The sequence below is a fragment of the Mobula hypostoma genome, chromosome 6, assembly GCF_963921235.1.
Source record: "Mobula hypostoma chromosome 6, sMobHyp1.1, whole genome shotgun sequence".
NCBI classification, from domain to species: Eukaryota; Metazoa; Chordata; class Chondrichthyes; order Myliobatiformes; family Myliobatidae; genus Mobula; species Mobula hypostoma.
This window is the reverse complement of record NC_086102.1, coordinates 49,542,297-49,563,949: the sequence shown is the minus strand read 5'-3', so window position 1 is coordinate 49,563,949 and position 21,653 is coordinate 49,542,297. Positions and strand designations below refer to the sequence as shown.

Below are 21,653 nucleotides of genomic sequence, written 5' to 3'. Positions count from 1 at the left end.
TCACGTCTAAAACAACAGAATCCCAAAATATTGAGCTGCCACTCCTGCCCTTCCTATATCCTAGTTTCACTGATGCCTACAATATAATAATTCCACTTATTTATCCATGTTCTAAGCTGATCTTCTTTACCTACGATACTCCTTGCATTGAAATAGATGCAACTCATAACACTCGTCCCATCATGCTCAATCTTACATTTTCTGTCTTTGTATGTTGGCTTAACACCATTTCCCACAACTGCTGTACTAGCTGCCCTGGTACTCTGAATCACATCTCCTTTCGACTCTGTTTAACCCTCCCTTCCCCCAGCAGCACTAGAAAACCCTGTTAAGATGTTTATCCTCCTCTATTTTAAACGCAAACCATCCTGTTTGTACAGGTTCTATCTTTCCGGGAAGATTGCCCAGTGATCCAAAAGCCTTAAGCCTTCTATCCTACACCATCTTCTTAGCCACATGTTAAACTGTATTTTCTTACTATTTCTAGTCTCACTAACACATAGCATGGGTTACAATCCTGAGATCACCGCCCTGAAGGTCCTTTCCTTTAACTCCCTGAACTCCCTTTGCAGGACCTCGTCACCCTTTCTGCCAATGTCATTGGCACAGATGTGGACAACGACTTCTGGCAGATCACCTCTCCCTTAAGAATGTTATGGATGATCCAAGATGCTCTTGAGACTGGTGCATGGAAGACGACATAGCACCTGGGAATCTTGTTCTCGCCCTAACCAATGAATCCCCTATCACTAATAATTCACCTCTACTTCCCCTTCCTTTACAATTCCCAGAGCCAGACACAATGCCAGCAACATGACTGCAGTAGCTTTCCTCTGTTAGGTCGTCTCCCCAGTAGTACCCAAAACAAATGAGTTATTGAGGTGAATGGTCACAAGCATATTCTATTTCTCTCTCCTTATGGTCACCCAGTTACCTCTGTCCTGCACCTTCAGGTGTAACTACATCCCTATATCTCCCGTCAATCAACCTCTCAGCCTTCCAAATGATCCTAAATTCATCTAGCTCCAGCTTCATTTCTCTAACACAGTGTGTAAGAAGCTGCAGCTGAATGCACTTCTTGTAGGTGTAGTCATCAGGGAGGCTGGAGGGTCTGCTTGTCTTCCCCCATCACACAAGAGGAGCAATCCGCTGTCCTGACTGTCATTCATGGAGTAGGGAAAGAACAGGAAAGTAATGATGGGACTAAGAGTGCATCAGTCATAATCTTATTGAATGGTGAACCAGACCTGAGGGATTATTAGGCCTACTCCATGTGGGTTTCTTGGCCTGTAATTGTCTGACCATGGAGAATGGGAAGAGAGAAGGTGACAGGGTTCCTGTTGCATCCCTTTCATGGGACTGAGGAAATTGATTGTAACCCAGTACCAAAATAAATCAGTCCCTTTGCAGCACCATATCTCTTAGTCTGAAATAATCATTGCCTCTTTCACATCCCGTTGCAGCCACCTTTATAACTGCAGGAGATGCTCATTGAATCTGATGGAACTTGTGAATTGTGTTCATTAAAATCCAACCAAAACATTGTCATTAAACTAGCTGCCATGTCAGACATTTTTGTGATCTAATCTCGACTTTGGAAACTGAATGACTATTCTTTAATATCACTTCCTACATCTATCTGGATTATGGCTACACCATTGATAATCAGTGCCTCCAAGTCGTTTCTAGGAACATTAAAGGTTTCCAACATTATTGCCCCCTTATCACACACTTAAACATTGATGTCTAGGCTAGATATCAAAAGCAGATTTACCTCAGGAGACCCATTGTTTTAGCTTGTTGGACTACAGAGGACTTTGAGTCTTTTACCACATATGTCTGTAAGACATTTGATCCTGCCAATAACTTTAATAACAATTGACAAGTCCCCTCATTTTGATTGAGACTCTCTACTCCCAAGGTTATTGCATGATTCGAGGCTAGATCAAACTGCATTCTCTTCCACATGACTCAACTTGTTTCTGTATTAATCCAACTTCTCATTTAACTACTTTCTTCAATTAAAAAATATTGAAAAAGAAGAAAGTGTCACTGCAGAAATTCAAATACCTATATATGTAGTAAATACCTAACCTATCTCTATCTATACTTATCTCTGTAGTAAATGTGAAACATTCTGTTCCAGTCCCATTCATTTTTTATCTTGGTTAGCTTTCCATTAAATCACTGTTTGTATCTGTGCTGGTTTTTACACATGTTTTGAACTGTTAGTTTTATCCAGCCTCTTCTATTTTAGCCCTTCCACCACCTTCACACTGTCTAGCATTTCTCATTTCTTTATCTTAATTTCTGGCATTTAGACTTACTAATAGCCACTTGCTCTCTAGGCTACTTACAACATCAGTCTTGCAAGAACACTTCTCAGTTTCTCTATTTTGTCTGTTTGATATGTTCATATAGATTATCTCTTCTCCAGGACCAAGTTCATCCCGTCTTCAGTCATGAAGCATTAGGAGCATTCCATGTCATTGTGCTTCAAGACATTTGAGACAATTGACATTTAACACTTGCAAAAATTGTCCCACTAACTTGTCCCACTGCAATATCTGACAAAAAAAAGTTCAGAAATTGATTCAGGACTCCACAGATCACACATACTTTATCTCTGGAGAAATCTGTTGGCAAAGGCAGGAGTTGATGAAATTCACCATTGCCTTCAGTATGTTAACATAGCCTTCGGCCTTTTGAGGTTTGTACCTGGAACAAAACTCTTGATCCAGCAGGAACTACAAAGCAATAAGTGATGCCACCAACACTGCCTGTGCAAAATCCTTCACGTTTATTGAATGACTGATTGAACTGATGTCAGTGCCCTCAGCCAGCCTGTCATCATGTTGCCTCACAGGTGGATAGGGTAGTTAAGAAAGCTTATGGGGTGTTAGATTTCGTAAGTCGAGGGATAGAGTTTAAGAGTCGCGATGTAATGATGCAGCTCTATAAAACTCTGGTTAGGCCACACTTGTAGTACTGTGTCCAGTTCTGGTCGCCTCACTATAGGAAGGATATGGAAGCATTGGAAAGGGTACAGAGGAGACTTACCAGAATGCTGCCTGGTTTAGAGAGTATGCATTATGATCAGAGATCAAGGGAGCTAGGGCTTTACTCTTTGGAGAGATGGAGGATGAGAGGAGATATGATAGAGGTGTACAAGATAATAAGAGGAATAGGTAGAGTGGATAGCCAGGGCCTCTTCCCCAGGACACCACTGCTCAATACAAGAGGACATGGCTTTAAGGTAAGGGGTGGGAAGTTCAAGGGGGATATTAGAGGAAGGTTTTTTACTCAGAGGGTGGTTGGTGCATGGAGTGCACTGCCTGAGTCAGTGGTGGAGGCAGATACACTAGTGAAGTTTAAGAGACTACTAGACAGGTATATGGAGGAATTTAAGGTGGGGCCTTATATGGGAGGCAGGGTTTGAGGGTCAGCACAACATTGTGGGCCGAAGGGCCTGTACTGTGCTGCTGTACTATTCTGTGTTCTATGTTCTATCCCTTGCAATAAAGCCCACTTAAGCTCTGTAGGACAAATCAAATCATTTGACTGCTCTAGACCAGAGTGCCGAAACACACACAGTTCTGAGATTTATCACAACAGGTGATGATAGGGTGAAGAAAATATAATCAATAGATTTTCTCCCACCTCTTGAAAAGTAGAATATCCCCAATAACTTCTGGGAATTTCGGGCCCATGATTATTCAAAATGGGGTTTTCAGGTTGGCATTGAGAATTTCACATTGATTGGTTTGTTCTGAAACAATACTGGAGTATGAAATCTCCCAAATGATCCACCCACCTGTCCCATTAAGCGACTTCTGTACAACATTTCAGAGTTGGTGAGTTCCATGTTGGCCTCATCAGCCTTTTGAGAACTCTCAATAGAAATGCAGGCAGACCTTCCTTCATTCAGATGAGCGGTCAAGAAGGCAGTGGTTTCTCATGAGTCTTCAACTGATTATTCCCAGTAAATAATCAGCATGATCTGCATAATCTCTATTTTATGAATTGCACTTTCGCTTTCGCCCTTGTCCCTTTTAAGCACGTTAGTGTCTTTGTTCTTGACTGTCACTCCACAGCTTTCATCTTCAGTACATCTTTCTTTTTTCTAGCTGCCTTAACATGATTCCACCATCAGTTATTTTTTGCTTTCTTTGAGTTTTCATTATTCACAAGTGAATGATCAACATATATCCAGGTTCATGATTCAATTATAACAACCCTCTTCCCCTTAACAGCACTTTCTGATGCAGGCAGTATAGCAGCCGCACTCCTCTCTACTCCTTTCTCTTTGCCCAGACTTCTAAAGACATGTTGGAGGTCAAGTTGTTATTTATCTATTTGCTGTTTCTGACTGTCAGTAAATGTGTGGCTGCTTTGTAGAATACCTCCATACCATTTGCTGGCATGTCGTTAATCTTTGGTTACTTGTCTATCTTGGCCCGAAACGTTGACTGTACTTTTTTCCATAGGTGCTGCCAGACCTGCTGAGTTCCTCCAGCATTTTGTGTGTGTTGCTTGGATTGAAAATTAGTTGTCTTGCAGAAAAGGGATTGGAATTAATGGATACTTTTCAGGCTGAACGGTACTGGTGAAGTACTGCAAGGGTCAGCTGTCAGTCTGCAGTTCACTATTTACACATATAACCCGGAGAAAGGAACAGTTTCTAAGGTTTCCAAACTTGCCAGTGTTACAAAATAGATGGAAGGGAATATTTTGCTAAGGTACTGTAATTTTGTAATGGGATAAGGAGAAATTAAGTGGGAAAAATATTGGCAAATGTATTAATGTGGGGAGGCATGAGTCATCAAAGTTCAAAGTACAAAGTACAATTATTATTAAATTACAGTCACAAGAAAAAGTTTGTGAACCCTTTGCAACTACCTGTTTTTCTGCATTAATTACTCTTGAAATGTGATCTGATCTTCATTTTAAGTCACAATAGTAGACAAACACAATTTCCCCAAACTAAAAACACTCAAACAATTGTACTTTTCTTGTCTCTATTGAAAACATTGTTTGATCATTCACAGTCCAGGCTCTGGGAAAAGTATGTGAACGCCTGTATTTAATAACTGGTAGGTGTGGGTTGTAGAGGTGCCTTGCCCTATGATAATGACACAGTCAGAAATCTCTAGAACTTGGTAAACTTTCTGTTCACATGTCTGTTATAAGAAAAACACTGAACAAAAATGGTGTTCATGGAGGACACCACGGAGGAAACCACTGCCCTCGGGGGAAAAAAAACATTGCTGCACATCTGAAGCTTGCAAAAGACCACCTGGATGTTCTACAACGCATCTGGGACAATGTTCCGTGAATAGATGAAACAAAAGTTGAACTTTTTAGCAGAATTCCTATGTTGAGAGGAAAAAGGGCACTGCGCACCAACACCAATACCTCAACCCAACTGTGAAGCAATGTGGAAGGAATATCATGGTTTGCGGCTGCCTTGCTGCCTCACAGCTGGATGGCTTGCAATTGTTGAGGGAGCAATGAATTCCAAATTATATGAAAACATTTTTCTGGAGAATGTCAGGGTAGCAGTCCATCACCTGAAGCTGAATAGAAGTTGGATGATGCAACAAGACGATGATACAAAACACGAGTAAATCGACAATAGTTTAAAAAGAAGAAAATTTGTGTTTTAAAATGTCCAAGTCAGAGTCTTAACTTTAACCCAATTGAGATGCTGGAGCATGACCTGAAGAGGACTGTTCATGCAAGGTATGGAAGAATGGTCTAAAATTCCTCCTTGCCATTGTGCAAGTCTGATCAGCAGCTGCAGGAAAAGTTTGGTGGAAGTTATTGCTGCTAAAGGAGATTTTACCAGTTATTAAATACATTTTCCAGCCTGAACTGTGAATAATTGAACAATATGTTCAATAAATACATGAAAAGTACAATTGTTTGTGTGTTATTAGTTCAGGCAAATTGTTTGTTTATTATCAAAGTTGCTGGTGAACGCAGCAGGCCAGGCAGCATCTGTAGGAAGAGGTGCAGTCGACGTTTCAGGCCGAGACCCTTCGTCAGGACTAACTGAAGGAAGAGTGAGTAAGGGATTTGAAAGTTGGAGGGGGAGGGGGAGATCCAAAATGATAGGAGAAGACAGGAGGGGGAGGGATAGAGCCAAGAGCTGGACAGGTGATAGGCAAAAGGGATACGAGAGGATCATGGGACAGGTCCGGGAAGAAAGACAAGGGGGGGCGGAACCCAGAGAAGGACAGGGAGAAAAAGGAGAGTGAGAGAAAGAATGTGTGTATAAAAATAAGTAACAGATGGGGTACGAGGGGGAGGGGGGCCTTAGCGGAAGTGCCAGGAGGGAGATCAGTGGGGAGGGATGGGGGGGACGAATGGACAAGGGAGTTGCGTAGGGAGCGATCCCTGCGGAATGCAGAGAGAGGGGGGAGGGAAAGATGTGCTTAGTGGTGGGATCCCCTTGGAGGTGGCGGAAGTTACGGAGAATAATATGTTGGACCCGGAGGCTGGTGGGGTGGTAGGTGAGGACCAGGGGAACCCTATTCCTAGTGGGGTGGCTGGAGGATGGAGTGAGAGCAGATGTACGTGAAATGGGGGAGATGCGTTTAAAAGCAGAGTTGATAGTGGAGGAAGGGAAGCCCCTTTCTTTAAAAAAGGAAGACATCTCCCTCGTCCTAGAATGAAAAGCCTCATCCTGAGAGCAGATGCGGCGGAGACGGAGGAATTGTGAGAACATCTTTCCCTCCCCCCCCCCGCCTCTGCATTCCGCAGGGATTGCTCCCTACGCAACTCCCTTGTCCATTCGTCCCCCCCATCCCTCCCCACTGATCTCCCTTCTGGCACTTATCCGTGTAAGCGGAACAAGTGCTACACATGCCCGTACACTTCCTCCCTTACCACCATTCAGGGCCCCAAACAGTCCTTCCAGGTGAGGCAACACTTCACCTGTGAGTCGACTGGGGTGATATACTGCGTCCGGTGCTCCCGATGTGACCTTTTATATATTGGCGAGACCCGACGCAGACTGGGAGACCGCTTTGCTGAACATCTACGCTCTGTCCGCCAGAGAAAGCAGGATCTCCCAGTGGCCACACATTTTAATTCCACATCCCAATCCCATTCTGACATGTCTATCCACGGCCTCCTCTACTATAAAGATGAAGCCACACTCGGGTTGGAGGAACAACACCTTATATTCCGTCTGGGTAGCCTCCAACCTGATGGCATGAACATCGACTTCTCTAACTTCCGCTAAGGCCCCCCTCCCCCTCATACCCCATCTGTTACTTATTTTTATATACACATTCTTTCTCTCACTCTTTCTCCCTCTGTCCCTCTGAATATACCCCTTGCCCATCCTCTGGGTTCCCCCCCCCCGTCTTTCTTCCCGGACCTGTCCCATGATCCTCTCGTATCCCTTTTGCCTATCACCTGTCCAGCTCTTGGCTCTATCCCTCCCCCTCCTGTCTTCTCCTATCATTTTGGATCTCCCCCTCCCCCTCCAACTTTCAAATCCCTTACTCACTCTTCCTTCAGTTAGTCCTGACGAAGGGTCTCGGCCTGAAACGTCGACTGCACCTCTTCCTACAGATGCTGCCTGGCCTGCTGCGTTCACCAGCAACTTTGATGTGTGTTGCTTGAATTTCCAGCATCTGCAGAATTCCTGTTGTTTGTTTATTATTATGACTTGCATGAAGATCAGACCTCATTTCATGAGTAATTCATGCAAAAAACCAGGTAACTGCAAAAGGTTCACAAACTTCTTTTGCAACTGAATATTAAATACTGCATACAATCTTGAGATTAGTTTCTTTAGTTATCCCCAAAAAAAGACACCCAGTAGAACCCATTTTAAAAAAAGACTGTCAACCCAATGTGCAGAAGGATAAATGGTGCAAATAATAAAAGAAAGTAAGCAAATGACAATCAGAACTAAAGTTTATGAAAGTGAGTTCGCAGCCACAAAGTCGGATCATCACTGCATCTGTCTAGAAGCCATTTAGTTGCAGGCTAAAGCCTCAGGTCAACACACTGGCCTTTCCTTTGCTTCTGGCTTCGACACCTTGACCTTTTCAATATGCCTACATTTGGAGATGAGCACAAAATTGCTGTGACCTACATGGAAAAGACACTTTCTTGGCCAAATATCAAATCAGAAGATGTGAAATCTCTTCAAGATGATGTATTTTTTCTTAGAAGTTGTTGCAGTGCCATGGAAGATGTGCAGGACTTGCAGAAGTTAGAATGCCTGCTAATATAAGGATTGTCATAAGTGAATTGCCTAATAAACTTTGGGGAAAAATGGAGATCGGTAGTCTATAAATTGTGGGAAAGGTAACTTTCACTGACGTCATTGATTTTATTGAAAGGCAAGTTGTAATTGCTCTGCTCCCAGTATTTGGATAAAAAAAATACAATGCTACTTTGCTAGCAGTAGGTATAGGTGTGAACAGAACTGGATCACAAACTCGTTCTCAAGCTAAAGGAAGCAGCTTTGCCACTAATGTGGAAAGTGAAGCTGAAACTGAGCCCGGAACAGATGAAAAGGGTGTAACTTTGAAGCAAACATGGCAACAAGTACCACCTTGGTATCTAATGGCCTCATGGAGGCTGGTGATCATGATAGTAAACTACTTATAATTCCAGTTCGGGTGAAGTCCAAGAAGAATAGCAAGGTAATGGTTGTTTATGCTTTCCTAGACCAAGCACAGTAGGGTTCTGCAAAGTGAACCTCATGAACAAGCTCAACCTGACAGGAAAAGAAAAATGCATATTTATTTTACAAAAGATGGGTCATGAGAAGGTTGTGAGTAGTGTCATTTCAAGATTGGAAGTGGCTGGCTTAGATAGTGAAAACTATTGTGTACTGCTGAACATCTACAAAGGGAACTTGCCTCGTCAGAGAGATCTTCAGGAATGGTGTCACCTGAAGCATATTCATTTGCTGGAAATTGAGTCAGAAATTAATGGGTGTGAATATGCTAGGCAATGGAGCTGTTGCAGTGATTCACAGTGTTAATGATGAATGCAATCAGAACAATGCTGGGTTAGACTGTTGAAAGGAGACCATGGTGGTGGAAGAGACTACACTCCGTCAGAGCTGACAGTTAATGGGCCTTTAGTTTTGGACTTGAATGAGCTTTGGCAGCAGCCATTCAAGACAGATTTTCATGAATGCAGACAAGAGGAACAGCATGGTTTGTCAGGAGAACATCACAATCAAGGATAGACTGCTTACCAGAAGAGTTTGTTTGTGTAAATGTCATGTCTCCTGTGTCTTGGAAGCACATAGTTGTAACTGTCCTAATATAATAAATAGGAGATATGCATTTGTTTTCTATCTGCATTGTATTTTGTGCTGTACGTTCATTATGGTAACTCACCACATGAGTGTAAGTGTGGTAAAGACAAAGGGAGTAAGTCACATATTCGTGCTTTGTTCGTTGCAGTTTGTAGTAGCTGGGGACTGGCAGAGGTCGTATCTTTTCCTGACTGCTCAATAAGGCTCAATTGTACCAAGCTTACACTTGGGTAAGCTTAAGTTTAATTGCTTCAAGATTATATGCTTGCTAATTGCTAATACGAGGGGTGATTGATAAGTTTGTGGCCTAAGGTATAAGGAGTCAATTTTAGAAAACCTAGCACATTTATTTTTCCTACATTTGCACACTTAGTTCAGCGGTCGTGGAGCATACGGATCCCTTCTTTGTAGAAGTCGGCGTCTTGGACCTCCAGAAGTGGTCCACAGCAGGAGTGTTTGATAAGTTCATGGCCCAAGGTAGAAGAAGATGAGTTATTAACTTCAAACTTTCTGCATTTTCACTCAGAGTTGAACTGTATGTGCATGTAACGAGAGCTGTATAACTCTACCATAGGCGACGAACTTATCAATCACCCCTGCTGTGGACCACTTCTACAAAGAAGGGATCTGTATGCTCCACGACCGCTGGACTAAGTGTGTACATGTAGGAGGGGACTATGTTGAAAAATAAATGTGCTAGGTTTTCTAAAATTGACTCCTCCTACCTTAGGCCACAAACTTATCAATCACCCCTCGTAAAGAATTGAAGACATATCCTCAACATTTGGAGCAATCATTATTGGAGTGAAGATGTGTCATGCAAGTATAATAAATCCGTAGAGTTGCTGGCAGTGGGAATTGTTTTGTTTTTAGTTTGGTTTGGTCACTACACCGTGTTGCTGGTAGATAACTTTTAAAAGGATGGTAACAAAGTATAATCACCAGGCTAATTCTTCGGGAGAATGTTGTCCTACCAAGAGAAAGTACTTTGGGCTTGTATTCTTTGAAATTTGGAAGAATATGATGTGGCCTTATTGAGCCATAGAGCAGGGGTCCCCAACCTTTTTTGCACTGCGGACTGGTTTAATAGTGACAATATTCTTGCAGACCGGCCGACCGGTGGGGGGTGGATAGGGTTGCCAACGGACAGGAGTAGCTGTCAAATACTTTGGGTTTACCCCGAGAAAGACTACCATGACCATGAAGCCTTGCGCGGGCACCAGTGCGCATGTGTGTACATGCCGATTTTTTCCTACAAATTGTTTTTGGCGATTCTGTTCAGGGGGTGGTGTTAATCACAACCAGAATATAGGTGACAGTGACTGATACACTCAATTTCCTTTCTAAAAGGGTTTATCTAACCAATTTAATATTAAACACACAGCGCATATTTTCCTCGCATGAATATAGTGATAAGTCAATTACCAGGGGAGGACAGGGGAGCTTGAAGTAAGTGTTGAACGAACTTCCAGTAGAAGTGGTAGAGGCAGGTTCGATATTATCATTTAAAGAAAAATTGGATAGGTATATGGACAGGAAAGGAATGTAGGGTTATGGGCTGAGTACAGGTCGGTGGGACTAGGTGAGAGTAAGCATTCGGCACGGACTAGAAGGACAGAGATGGCCTGTTTCCGTGCTGTAATTGTTATATGGTTATATGAGTCACTTATAAGTCAATAGCATCATAACATTTTAAGTAGCGTTTGGATATTAAATTCACAACACATATTTTCCCCATATGAACGTATAAAATCATTGCAACACACCAATATTGCTGAATCAGTGGGAGCCCTGAGCTGAATACTTGTTCCCTGCAACAAGACGGTCCTGTCGAGGGCTGACAGGAGACAGCGATACTCGAAGGGGCAACGTTTTCAGTGCTTTCATGGCTATCTCAGGATATTTAGCCTTGACTTTGATCCAGAATGCCGGCAGAGATGTAAGGTCAAACATACTTTTCAGCCCGCCATCATTTGCAAGCTCGAGGAGTTGATCTCCTTCCCGTGCTGACATGGATGACGAGCGGGTAATGACTTCGCGTGCGTTCAAGCTCAACAGTTGGCGTGACAGGGAATGAGGAAAGGTGCAACTGACTCATATCGCCAAATCATATCGTTTCCTCATGGCCCGTTAGCGCATGCTTTGTGGCTCGGTGGTTGGGGACCGCTGCCATAGAGGATCTAAACAGGATCTGATTGGTAGATAATAGGATGTTTTTACTAGTAGGAGAGTCTCAAAACTAGAGAACACAACTACAAAGTAAGGGTGCAGTCATTTAAAAGTGAGATATGTAAAAGTTGATGAATCTCTGGAATTCTTTTCCCCAGTAGATGGTAGAAATTGACTCACTAGAAGTATTGAAAGTGGAGGTAGATAAATACTCAACAGTTTTAAGAATAGAGGGACATAGAGAAATGCCACAGAAGAGGAGTTGAGCCAGCATAGATCAATCATTATCATGTTGAAGGACCTGATAGCTGACTGCTATTTTCTTATATCTCTCAATCAGGCATAGTACAACATTCCATTTCAGGTGAATTAACCAATTTCATTTTTTTTTTGTTCATTACAGTTTATCGTGCATCATCAATCTTTTTGTTATTTCATCTGCTTTTTATTTGATCACAGACATTACATTTTCCTCCTTTCTTCCACCACTGAACTTGTCTGCTTCTTCAAACTTCTATCATTATCTCCTTAGGTGATAAAATGTATGATTATGAAATGCAGCCTGACATGAGAGTTTTGTACACCTTTTTTATTTTCAGTAAGGCAGCTTTAGATTTAAATTATGTTTATCATGTGTTGCTTGACCCAGGATCAAATAAAGTATAAATTTGCTGTCTGATTATAGATGATAGATATTAGTAGAATCAGGTTTATTATTACTAACATATATTATGAAATTTTGTTATTTTATGGCAGCAATACAGTGTAAGACTTATAAAAATGCTATAAGTTGCAAAAAAAAATGATATAGTGCTCATGAGTTCATTGACCATTCAGGAATCTGATGGCGGAGGGAAAGAAGCTGTTTCTAAAACTTACTGTGTCTTCAGGCTCCTGTACCTCTATCTTGATGGTAGTAATGAGAAAAGGGCATGTCCCAGGTGATAAGGATCCTTAATTGATGGATGCTGCCTTCTTGAAGCACTTTTTTTTGAAGATGTCCTCAATGATGGGGAGGCTTGTGCCTGTGATGGAGCTGGCTGACTTTACAACCCATTGTAGCCCCTTTCAATCTTCTGCATTGGAGACTCCATACCAGGCAGTGATGCATCAGTCAGAATACTCTCCGTAAGTACAACTGTAGAAATTTGCTAGTCTTTGGGAAGTCTTAGATCAGATCTTCTCAAACTCCCAATGAAGTTAATCACTGGCATGCCTTTTTCGTGATTGCATCAACTTGTTCGGCCCAGGATAGATTGTTTGAGATCTTGGCACTTAGGAACTTGAAGCTGCTCACCCTTTCCACTGCTATCCCCTTGACGTGTTCTCCTTATTTCCCCTTTCTGAAGTCCACGTCAATTCTTTTGTCTTGCTGGTGTTGACTGCAAAGTTGTCGCAACACTACACAGCCAGCTGATCTATCTCGCTCTTGTATGTATCCTCATCGCCTTATAAGATTCTGCCAACAACTATGATATCATTGGCAAATTTATGAATGGTATTGAGCTCTACCTAGCCACATAATCACAAATGTAGAGAGTAGAGCAGTGGGCTAAGCATGTGTGAGGTGCATGTGGAGGAGATGTTATTATTGATCCACATTCATTGTAGTTCCCCAGGAGGAAGTCGAGGATCTAATTACAGTGGGAGGTGCAGAGGCCTAGATTTTGAAGCTTGTTGATTAATATTGAGGGGCTGATGGTGTTGAACACTGAGCTGTCATCAATAAGTAGCAGCCTGACATAGGTATTGCTGTTGTCTTGGTGGTCCAAGGCCAAGTGGAGAGCCAGTGAATTGCATTCACTTACACCTGTTAAGGCCTAAGGGAAGTTGCAGTGGATGCAGGTCCTTGCTCAGGAAGGAGTTAATTCTAGCAATGACCAACCTCTCAAAGTACTTCATCATAGTAGATGTGAGTACTACTTGGTGATAGCATGATTTATGTCCTTTTGAAGTAGGTAAGAGGCTGCAGCTGTTCTTGAACACTCTAGCCAGTTGGTTGGCACAGGTTTTCAGTACCCTGCCAAGTATACCACTGGAGCCTGACACCTTGCGAAAGTTCACCCTCTTGAAAAATGTTCTGACACTGGTCTCCTTGACATAGATCATAGGGTCACTAGATGCTGTTCAGTTTTATTCTCCTTTTCAGTCTTTTACAAAGTCTTGAGCTCGTTGAGAAGAGAATGGGGAAGAGAGGAATAGAATAAGAGGCAAGTGGAGAGATTTTCTTGATACAAAAACCTGTACCTTTAGTCTTAATTTTTTAACTTGACCAAGTTATAGTTAGCAAAGCAATGGATGGTAGGTAAATAGTTTGACTAGTAAAAACATGGGATAGGATGCTGTCATGGACATGTGGAAGATGAGGCTTAACTCCCTGTGCTGTTAACTTTGGTAAGTATGTTGAATGGAATTCTGAGGGTAAATTAGTAATCTTTGAATGTGATAGTATGATGCAACTCCTTGTTTCTCACTGGTGATGATCTTACTATTTGAGAATTCTTCGGCAGATCTAATAATGACAGCTTCACTGAACCAGAAAATAGCATTAAGGGATGACTTTGTTCAGGACTTGAGAAGATATGAAATATGACTTGGATGCTAGCTGTTTTACTGCTTTGGCATAAATAAGTGTTAGGTGAACATTTATCCTTAGAAAGTAGGTGAGCATTGGTAGAGATTTATTTTAGTTTTGTTTTATTATTGTCATATGAAATCAGATACAGTAAAAAGGCTTTTGTTTGTGCAGTATCTAGATAGATCATACCATTTTTAAGTCCATTGAGATTGTAAAAACAATGCATAATATAGTTACAGAGGAAGAGCAGTGTAGGTAAAAAGTGCATGGGCCATGATGAGGTAGACGGAGATCACAAGTTCATCTTTAGCATATGAGTGATTCATTCAAGATTTGGATAATAGTTGGATGGAGGCTACCCTGAGTCTGGTGTTACTTGTGCTTTAGCTTTTATATATTCTGCTCAATTTAAGAATGAGGGAGGGAGAGAAAGACTGGAATGGGAGGGATCCTTGATTATGTTGGCCGCTTTCCTGAAGTAATGGGGAATGTCAGCAGTCATGGAGGGGAGGCTGTTTGAATAATGGACTATGCTGCGCTCTCAGTTCTCCAAGCTTTTGCGGTCTTGTGGTAAACAGTTGCCATACAAAGCTTTAATGTATCTAGATAAGATACTTTGCATGGTGCATCTATAACAGTTGGTGTGAGTCCTCATGGGCATGATAAAATTCCTTAGTCTTCTGAGTTATTGATGTGCTTTCTTGACTTTATTTTGCACATCACAAATAATTCAGTAAATTTACTGAAACTGTTCATTTTCAAAATACAGACCACAGTACACACTGACACTAAGTACGGTAGAAGGGAATATAAGGCATTTATGTTTTTAAAAAACATTGTCTATGTGTAGGCCAATGAATGTACAATTATATCCATTTTCCCTGAGATTATATTTGACAAGAAAATTTCAATTAATTAGATAGAAAACTTAATTTGTGAAGGGAAGTGCTTAAACCAGTTTATTATGAATTTTATATAGTAGATTTGTACATTCTGTCACTTAATAGACTTGAAAATTTAGCCTAATAATATTTGGTGGTTTAAGCTCTTGAGTTAACTTACTGAATGAAGTTCACCTTCATTGTTCTTGTTCTTCAGCAGGGTGTGTTATACCAATGACAGTAGGTTATCTCAAAAGTGCTGTCAAGTGGTAATTAAAGTGAGGAGTGGAATACATGTGGATTGAATGGAATCAGTTCTGTTGTCCTTGTGTCGGCAATTTTGATGGACTGTCGTATCCCATACTGTGGTAGTAATAGTTGTAATAACTACTCACTATAAGTAGCTGGTTTCTAGCTGATGTTTGTGAATGCCCATTTGTGTAACAGTCCATAAGAAATGGGATCAGCACTAGCCTTTTCAAGTCTATTTTGTGCTTTATAAGATTATGACTACTACAACTTCTCTCCCTCAGGTCCACTTTCCTGTCTTTTTCTTTCCTGTAACATTTATTTCCTTTGCCAATTTAAAAATCTATCCATCTCAGCTTTGAATATGTTCAAAGATTCATGCTCCATGAACAGGGAATCTCAGAGGCTTGACCCTTTGAATTACAAGTTTCTCATCGCTGGTCTTAACTGCATGCCCTCCAGTCCAAAATACTATCCTCTTGTCTGAGTCTCTTCTATAAAGGGTGATGTGATTCTGTCCAGCCCACTAAGAAACTTGTTTGTTTCAAAAAGATCATATCTCATTCCTCCAAACTCTTGGTGAGTATAGATGTATCCTGTTTAATCTATCCTCGTAAGACAATTTCTTCATACTTGGGATCCTAATGAATTGCCTCTTCATGATACGTCTCTTCAAATATAAGAATATAAACCTTCGAAGTATTCTTGATGTTATCTCACAAGTGCCTTGAGCAATTTTAATATGCTTCAACCTCATTGAAATGCAGCATTCTAGTAGTTTTCCAATTACCTGATGCCACTGTATGCTGGCTTTGTTTCATGTAAGGTGATCCTCCAAATCCCTTTTACTGTAGCTTTTATTAAATGTTTTGATCATACTTCTCAAAGTGAACGTTTATGTTGCCCCATATAATACTTTCATGCCAACTTTTTGACTATTCAATTTTTCGTGATCTCTCTGAAAACTGTTTTCTCCCTCTAACTTTCTCTTCCCCCACAATTACTTCACTTTGATATAGCTGCAGTACTTTCTTTTCCTTATTTTAAATCCCTAATGCTTTGTAAACAGTTGCAGTCTCAGCATGGATCCACGCAACTCCCCACTGATTTTCATTTATCCACTTGAAAGTTTGTTAGCTTTATTCAGCAGGTTTGCAATTTCCAATCCATGCCAATATTTTACTTTCCTGCATTATTTTACAAAGTAACTTTTTCTGTGGCACGTTGCCTTCTTAAAATCCAAATATGTTTCATCTTTTTGATCCCCTCTATCTACTTGTTTCCTCTGTCTACTTGCTACTTCCTCAGCTAACACTTAATAAATTTATCAGATGTTCCTTTCATGGAACTATGTTGACTCAACTTGATCAGAGTATGTCTTTATAAATGTTCTGCCAGTATCTTAAATTTACATTTATTTTCCAATACATATTGGGAAAAAGAATGTTAAACTAATTTTATTGGACTGGGTGAAAGTGACTACATTTTGTCTTGCACTGTGTTTTAATACTATCACATTGGTAGGAGTACAGTCTTTTAATATCTTCCAGAATGCAAGGTTTTTTTTGGAAGATTACAGCCAATGCAATCACTAGTCATATAGCCACTTGCTTCACTCAGTGGTCACTTTATAAGGTGTACCTGTACACCTCATTAATGCAAATATCAGAATCAGGTTTATTATCACCGACATGTAACGTGAAATTTGTTAACTTAGCAGCAGCAATTCAATGCAATACGTAATCTAGCAGAGAGGGAAAAATATTATTAATAATAAATAAAATAAAACATAAACAAGTAAATCGATAATGTGTATTGAATAGATTTTAAAGAACAAAAATAGAAATACTGTATATTAAAAAAGAAATTGAGGTAGTGTCCAAAGCTTCAATGTCCATTTAGGAATCAGATGGCAGAGGAGAGGGGAAGAAGCTGTTCCTGAATCACTGAGTGTGTGCCTTCAGGCTTCTGTATCTCCTACCTGATGGTAACAGTGAGAAAAGGGCATGCCCTGGGTGCTGGAGGTCCTTAATAATGGATGCTGCCTTTCTTAGACACTGCTCCCTAAAGATGACCTGGGTACTCTGTAGGCTGGTGCCCAAGAAATCAGCAAATCATGTGGCAGCAACTTAATGCATAGAAACATGCAGACATAGTTTTAGTTGTTGTTCAGATCAAACATAAGCATGGAAAAGAAATAGGATACACGTGACTTTGACCATGAATTGATTTGTTGGTACCAGACAGGGTGGTTTGATTATCTCAGGAACTGCTGATCTCCTGGGATATTCACGTGCAGCAGCCTCTAAGAGTTTATAGAGGATGGTACGAGGAACAAAAAAATGTCCAGTGGATTGCAGTTCTCTGGGTAAAAACGCCTTATTATTGATTGGTCAAAGAATAGCCAGACAGGTTCAAGCTGATAGTAAGATGGCAGTAACTCAAATAACCACGTGTTACAATAGTGGTGTGCAGAAGAGCATCTCTGAACGCACAGCACTTCAAACTTTGATGTGGATGGGCTACAGCAGCAGAGGACCACACCAGGTTCCACTTCTATAACTGATAAAGTGGCCATTGTGTGTATATGCCTCATGTCTGGGGAAATCAGCCTTCATTTATCTGAGAGAAATTCTCTCGTGTTGATATTTAATTCCTTCCTTCTATATCTTAGAATTAATATGATCTTTTAACTAATGATTGTTTATTGGCTGATTATGTTCCATTATTGATGCTTGGTATGATTTGTTTCAAATCTTGTAATTCGTTTTCCTACAGGGGCTTTCTGCAATGTATGAATTATTTTCTTTTCTCTTTCAGGCTGTGCAATGGTCTCTGCAACACAACCTGAGCTCGAGGTGGTGCTTTTATGTACAGATATAAATTGTTTTCCTATTTTCATTGAGGAGGCAATTTATTTTTCTCTTTCAACAACCACATAGCTAGACAAAATTGCAAAAATCTGTCCTGTGTCGACTATGACAGCCACGACCCGTGGCTCACCTGTAGGAGGGAACGACAACCAAGGCCAAGCTCCGGATGGCCAATCCCAGCCTCCTCTCCCACAGAATCAGGTAAGCATTTAAAATATAATTTCAGAATTTGTTTTTATTTTGTTTGACTGTGGAGCCAAGGGTTTGTACTGTGTGCTAGTGCAAAGCTGAAAATGTTGTGAATTTTGCCATCTGTACTGCTTTTGTATCCATTTTATTTAGTGATACAATACTGAATGGGCCCTTCTGGCCCAATGAGCGCATCTCCCAGCAACCCGCCTATTTAACCCTAGCCTAATCACAGGACGAATTAACCTAATAACCTGTACGTCTTTGGACTGTGGAAGAAAACCAGAGCACCCAGAGGAAATCCGCATGGTTCACGGGGAAAATGTACAAACTCCTTACAGGTGGCACCGCAATTGAACTCTGAATTCCAGAATGCTCCAAGCTGTAATAGTGTTACGTTAACTGCTACACTACTGTGGTGCCCCAGAATAATTTGCACAATGTGGGACTCAAACATGCGATCCCGTGATCAAGCCTCATGCTCTATTGACTAGCCAAGTAGATCCGTGGGCAAAAATGCCTTTGTAAAGAGATGGGTCAGAGGAGAATGGACAGCGTGCAGTTGGCTGGAGATTACCCTCCCTCTGTGCTTCTTTTTGCTTTTCTAACTTTGGTAGTGTTATATTTACTTTCCAAGTATTCTTTACTTTGTCTGTACATTTAAACTCATTGTAATTGGGTAATATGCTCTGTTATACAAATGAGAGAATTTCTATTGTGTCAGAGAATGTGATGTTTAGCGCTTATTGAATAGATATGTTAAACAATCAAATGTAAAGAAATTAACAAAATGCAATCTAATGCAGATGCTAAAAATCGGATATCCTGATTTCAATGGTTTGAATGTATTTTTTGTTTTAGGTTTGAATGTTCTTCTATGCTTCTAATTTAAATTTTAATTAACTTTGCAATATATTTAAACGTGAGTCCTTTGGAATGTTGAGCCTGTGGTTCAGAGTCAGTCTTGACAGTTGGTAAGGTGGCAGTGTGAGATTTCATTGGCTGTCAAAACCATCTTGGGAGAGCAGCTGGCCATATAATATCAAAGAACTCTTGTGTTACACTACACTATGTACAGAACTAACTGGAAAAAATATTATCTAAGAGCAGGAACAGTGTTCAAAGGTGATGAGATCTTCAATCTGGGTTGTGAGCATCATTTTTCTATTGCTAGTTTTGCTAAACTTACTTTTCATTGCTCTTGAAGATAGAGTATAATATAGTGGTAAGACTCTTGGCAGTGTGGAGGATCTGAGAGATCTTGGGGTCCGTGTCCATCGAACATTCAAAGCTGCTGCGCAGGTTGACAGTGTTGTTAAGAAGGTGTATGGTGTGTTGGCATTCATCAACTGTGGGATTGAGTTCAAGGGGTAAAGTTACAGCTATATAAGACCATGGTCAGACCCCACTTGGAGTAGTGTTCATTTCCGGTCACCTCACTACAGTAAGGATGTGAATACTATAGAGAGAATATAGAGGAAATTTACAAGGATGTTGCCTACCTTATGAGAATAGGTTGAGTGAATTTGGCCTTTTCTCCTTGGATTGATGGAGGATGAGAGGTGACCTGACAAAGGTCTATAAGATGATGAGGGGCCTCGATTGTGTGGGTAGCCAAAGGCTTTTTCCCAGAGCTGAAATGGCTGACATGAGGGGGCATAGTTTTAAGGTGCTTGGAAAAAGGTACCAAGGGGATGTCACGAGCATGTTTTTCTCACAGAGCAGTGGGTGTGTGGAGTGGACTGCCAGAGGTGGTGGTGGAAGCGGATACAATAGGGTCTTTTAAGAACCTCTTAGATAGGTACATGCAGCTTAGAAAAATAGAGGGCTATGCGCTTGGGAAATTCTCGGTAGCTTCTAGAGTAGGTTACAGGGTTGGCACAGCATTGTGGGCCGAAGGGCTGTAATGTGCTGTAGATTTCTATGTTCTGTATTAATCCATGATTAAACACGTACAAATTTTGTTGAAAATTAGCTTTTTGTGGAGTATTGCTAAGATGAAAAGACATACAGGTGCTTTAGTTTGTGAAACCAAATGGATTTATGGTAATTATTTATCAGGTTTTGATCAAATAAGCAGTTAATTTAGATGTTAATTACTATCATAAGTGATGTATTCGTTTGATGATTGAGACTGTCTAGAAACTTCAACTTGTCAGCTGTCATTGAACATTGCAATATTGTAAATACCTGTGTTCAGTTTCACTGCTCCCAGTAACCATGAGTAATGTTGAGGTTGAAACAGTACTTTTGTGAAGTTTGCTGTGCCAAAATTGATAAGAACCTTCCCTTTTAAGTTGAACTTGAAAGCAAAGAAAGACTTTTTTTGCATATTTGTATTTGAAGAAAATTAAAAGGATGTCAGCCTATTAAGTTGACTTAATGCCAGTTGCCATTTGTGTTGCATGACCCTGTAGGTTACTGATAATGCAGTTAGCTTATAAATGCAATGAGGGTTTGTGTCCATGGCCTTTAAAGCAGATCCACTGTCTCTTTCCAAACCTTCCATCCCACTGGCATTAACAGTCCCTTTCTGTGTACTGTCTTTATGCTCTCAAGCAAATCTTCCTTTAGACTCTGTTGTTCCAATGGAAGTAATCCTAGTCTTCTTGGTCTCTTTCTCATAACTGTATTTCTGCTTAGATGGGCATCTGCCCTCTTGACTGTCTTTAGAATGAGTCTTTCGTGTGATGACTGGAACCTTTACAAGTGCTACAACTGTGTTCTATTTAGCAGTTGTAGCATGACATTTCTGCTCCTTAACACTAAAGACTTGAATGATACATAATAAAAAAAAAAGCAGGTCAGGCAGTAGCAATGGACAGGAACAGAAGACATTTCAAGTTAATTTTTCATCAGACCAAGGAAAAATAGAAAATTTAGTGTGTTTTAAGTTGCAGGGAAGAGCCAAATTGTACAGGCATCTAGGTTGTCATAACTTTATTTGGGAACAAACTTGGTCTGAACATTCTTGATCTATTCCTTGGATGTTTTATGTCTACTTGCTTAAATCAGTCTGGTAAAATTGGTCTTGCTACAATTTACAACTTTGACTCCTTATCTGTCCTCAGTAATAGTTTTGAATTGTTTTGTTTCTAAATCCAACTGCTTTATATTCATTGGTGAGGCTCGTTGGGGACATGCTGAAATATCTTAGCCTTCTGAAGAAGTAGAGGTGCTGGTGTGCTTTCTTTACCATGGTGTCTATGTGGCTAAGCCAGGTAGAATTACTGGTGTTATTTACACCTAAGAACTTGAAGTTCTTAACGAATCTCCATCTAAGCACTGTTGCTACTGAGAGAGGCAGTAACCAGATCTTTTTGTTTTGATTGAATTGAGGGAAAAGTTGTTGTGTTGACGCTATGCCATTAGGCTATCTTCTCCTTCCTGTACTCTTGCCTTGCTGATGTTTGAGACTC

The 21,653-nt window shown here is 40.7% G+C and overlaps 1 protein-coding gene across 5 annotated transcripts in view; it reads left to right on the top strand.

The window, feature by feature from the left end:
• Positions 1–21,653, top strand: part of usp9 (ubiquitin specific peptidase 9) — a 280,005-nt gene that overhangs the window by 54,924 nt on the left and 203,428 nt on the right. For all 5 annotated transcript variants that reach the window (XM_063050799.1, XM_063050801.1, XM_063050798.1 and 2 more), the window contains one exon: positions 17,993–18,246. In XM_063050799.1, coding sequence (XP_062906869.1) covers positions 18,151–18,246 — 96 coding nt within the window. In that variant the 5' untranslated portion in view covers positions 17,993–18,150. The remainder of the gene's footprint in view (positions 1–17,992; positions 18,247–21,653) is intronic.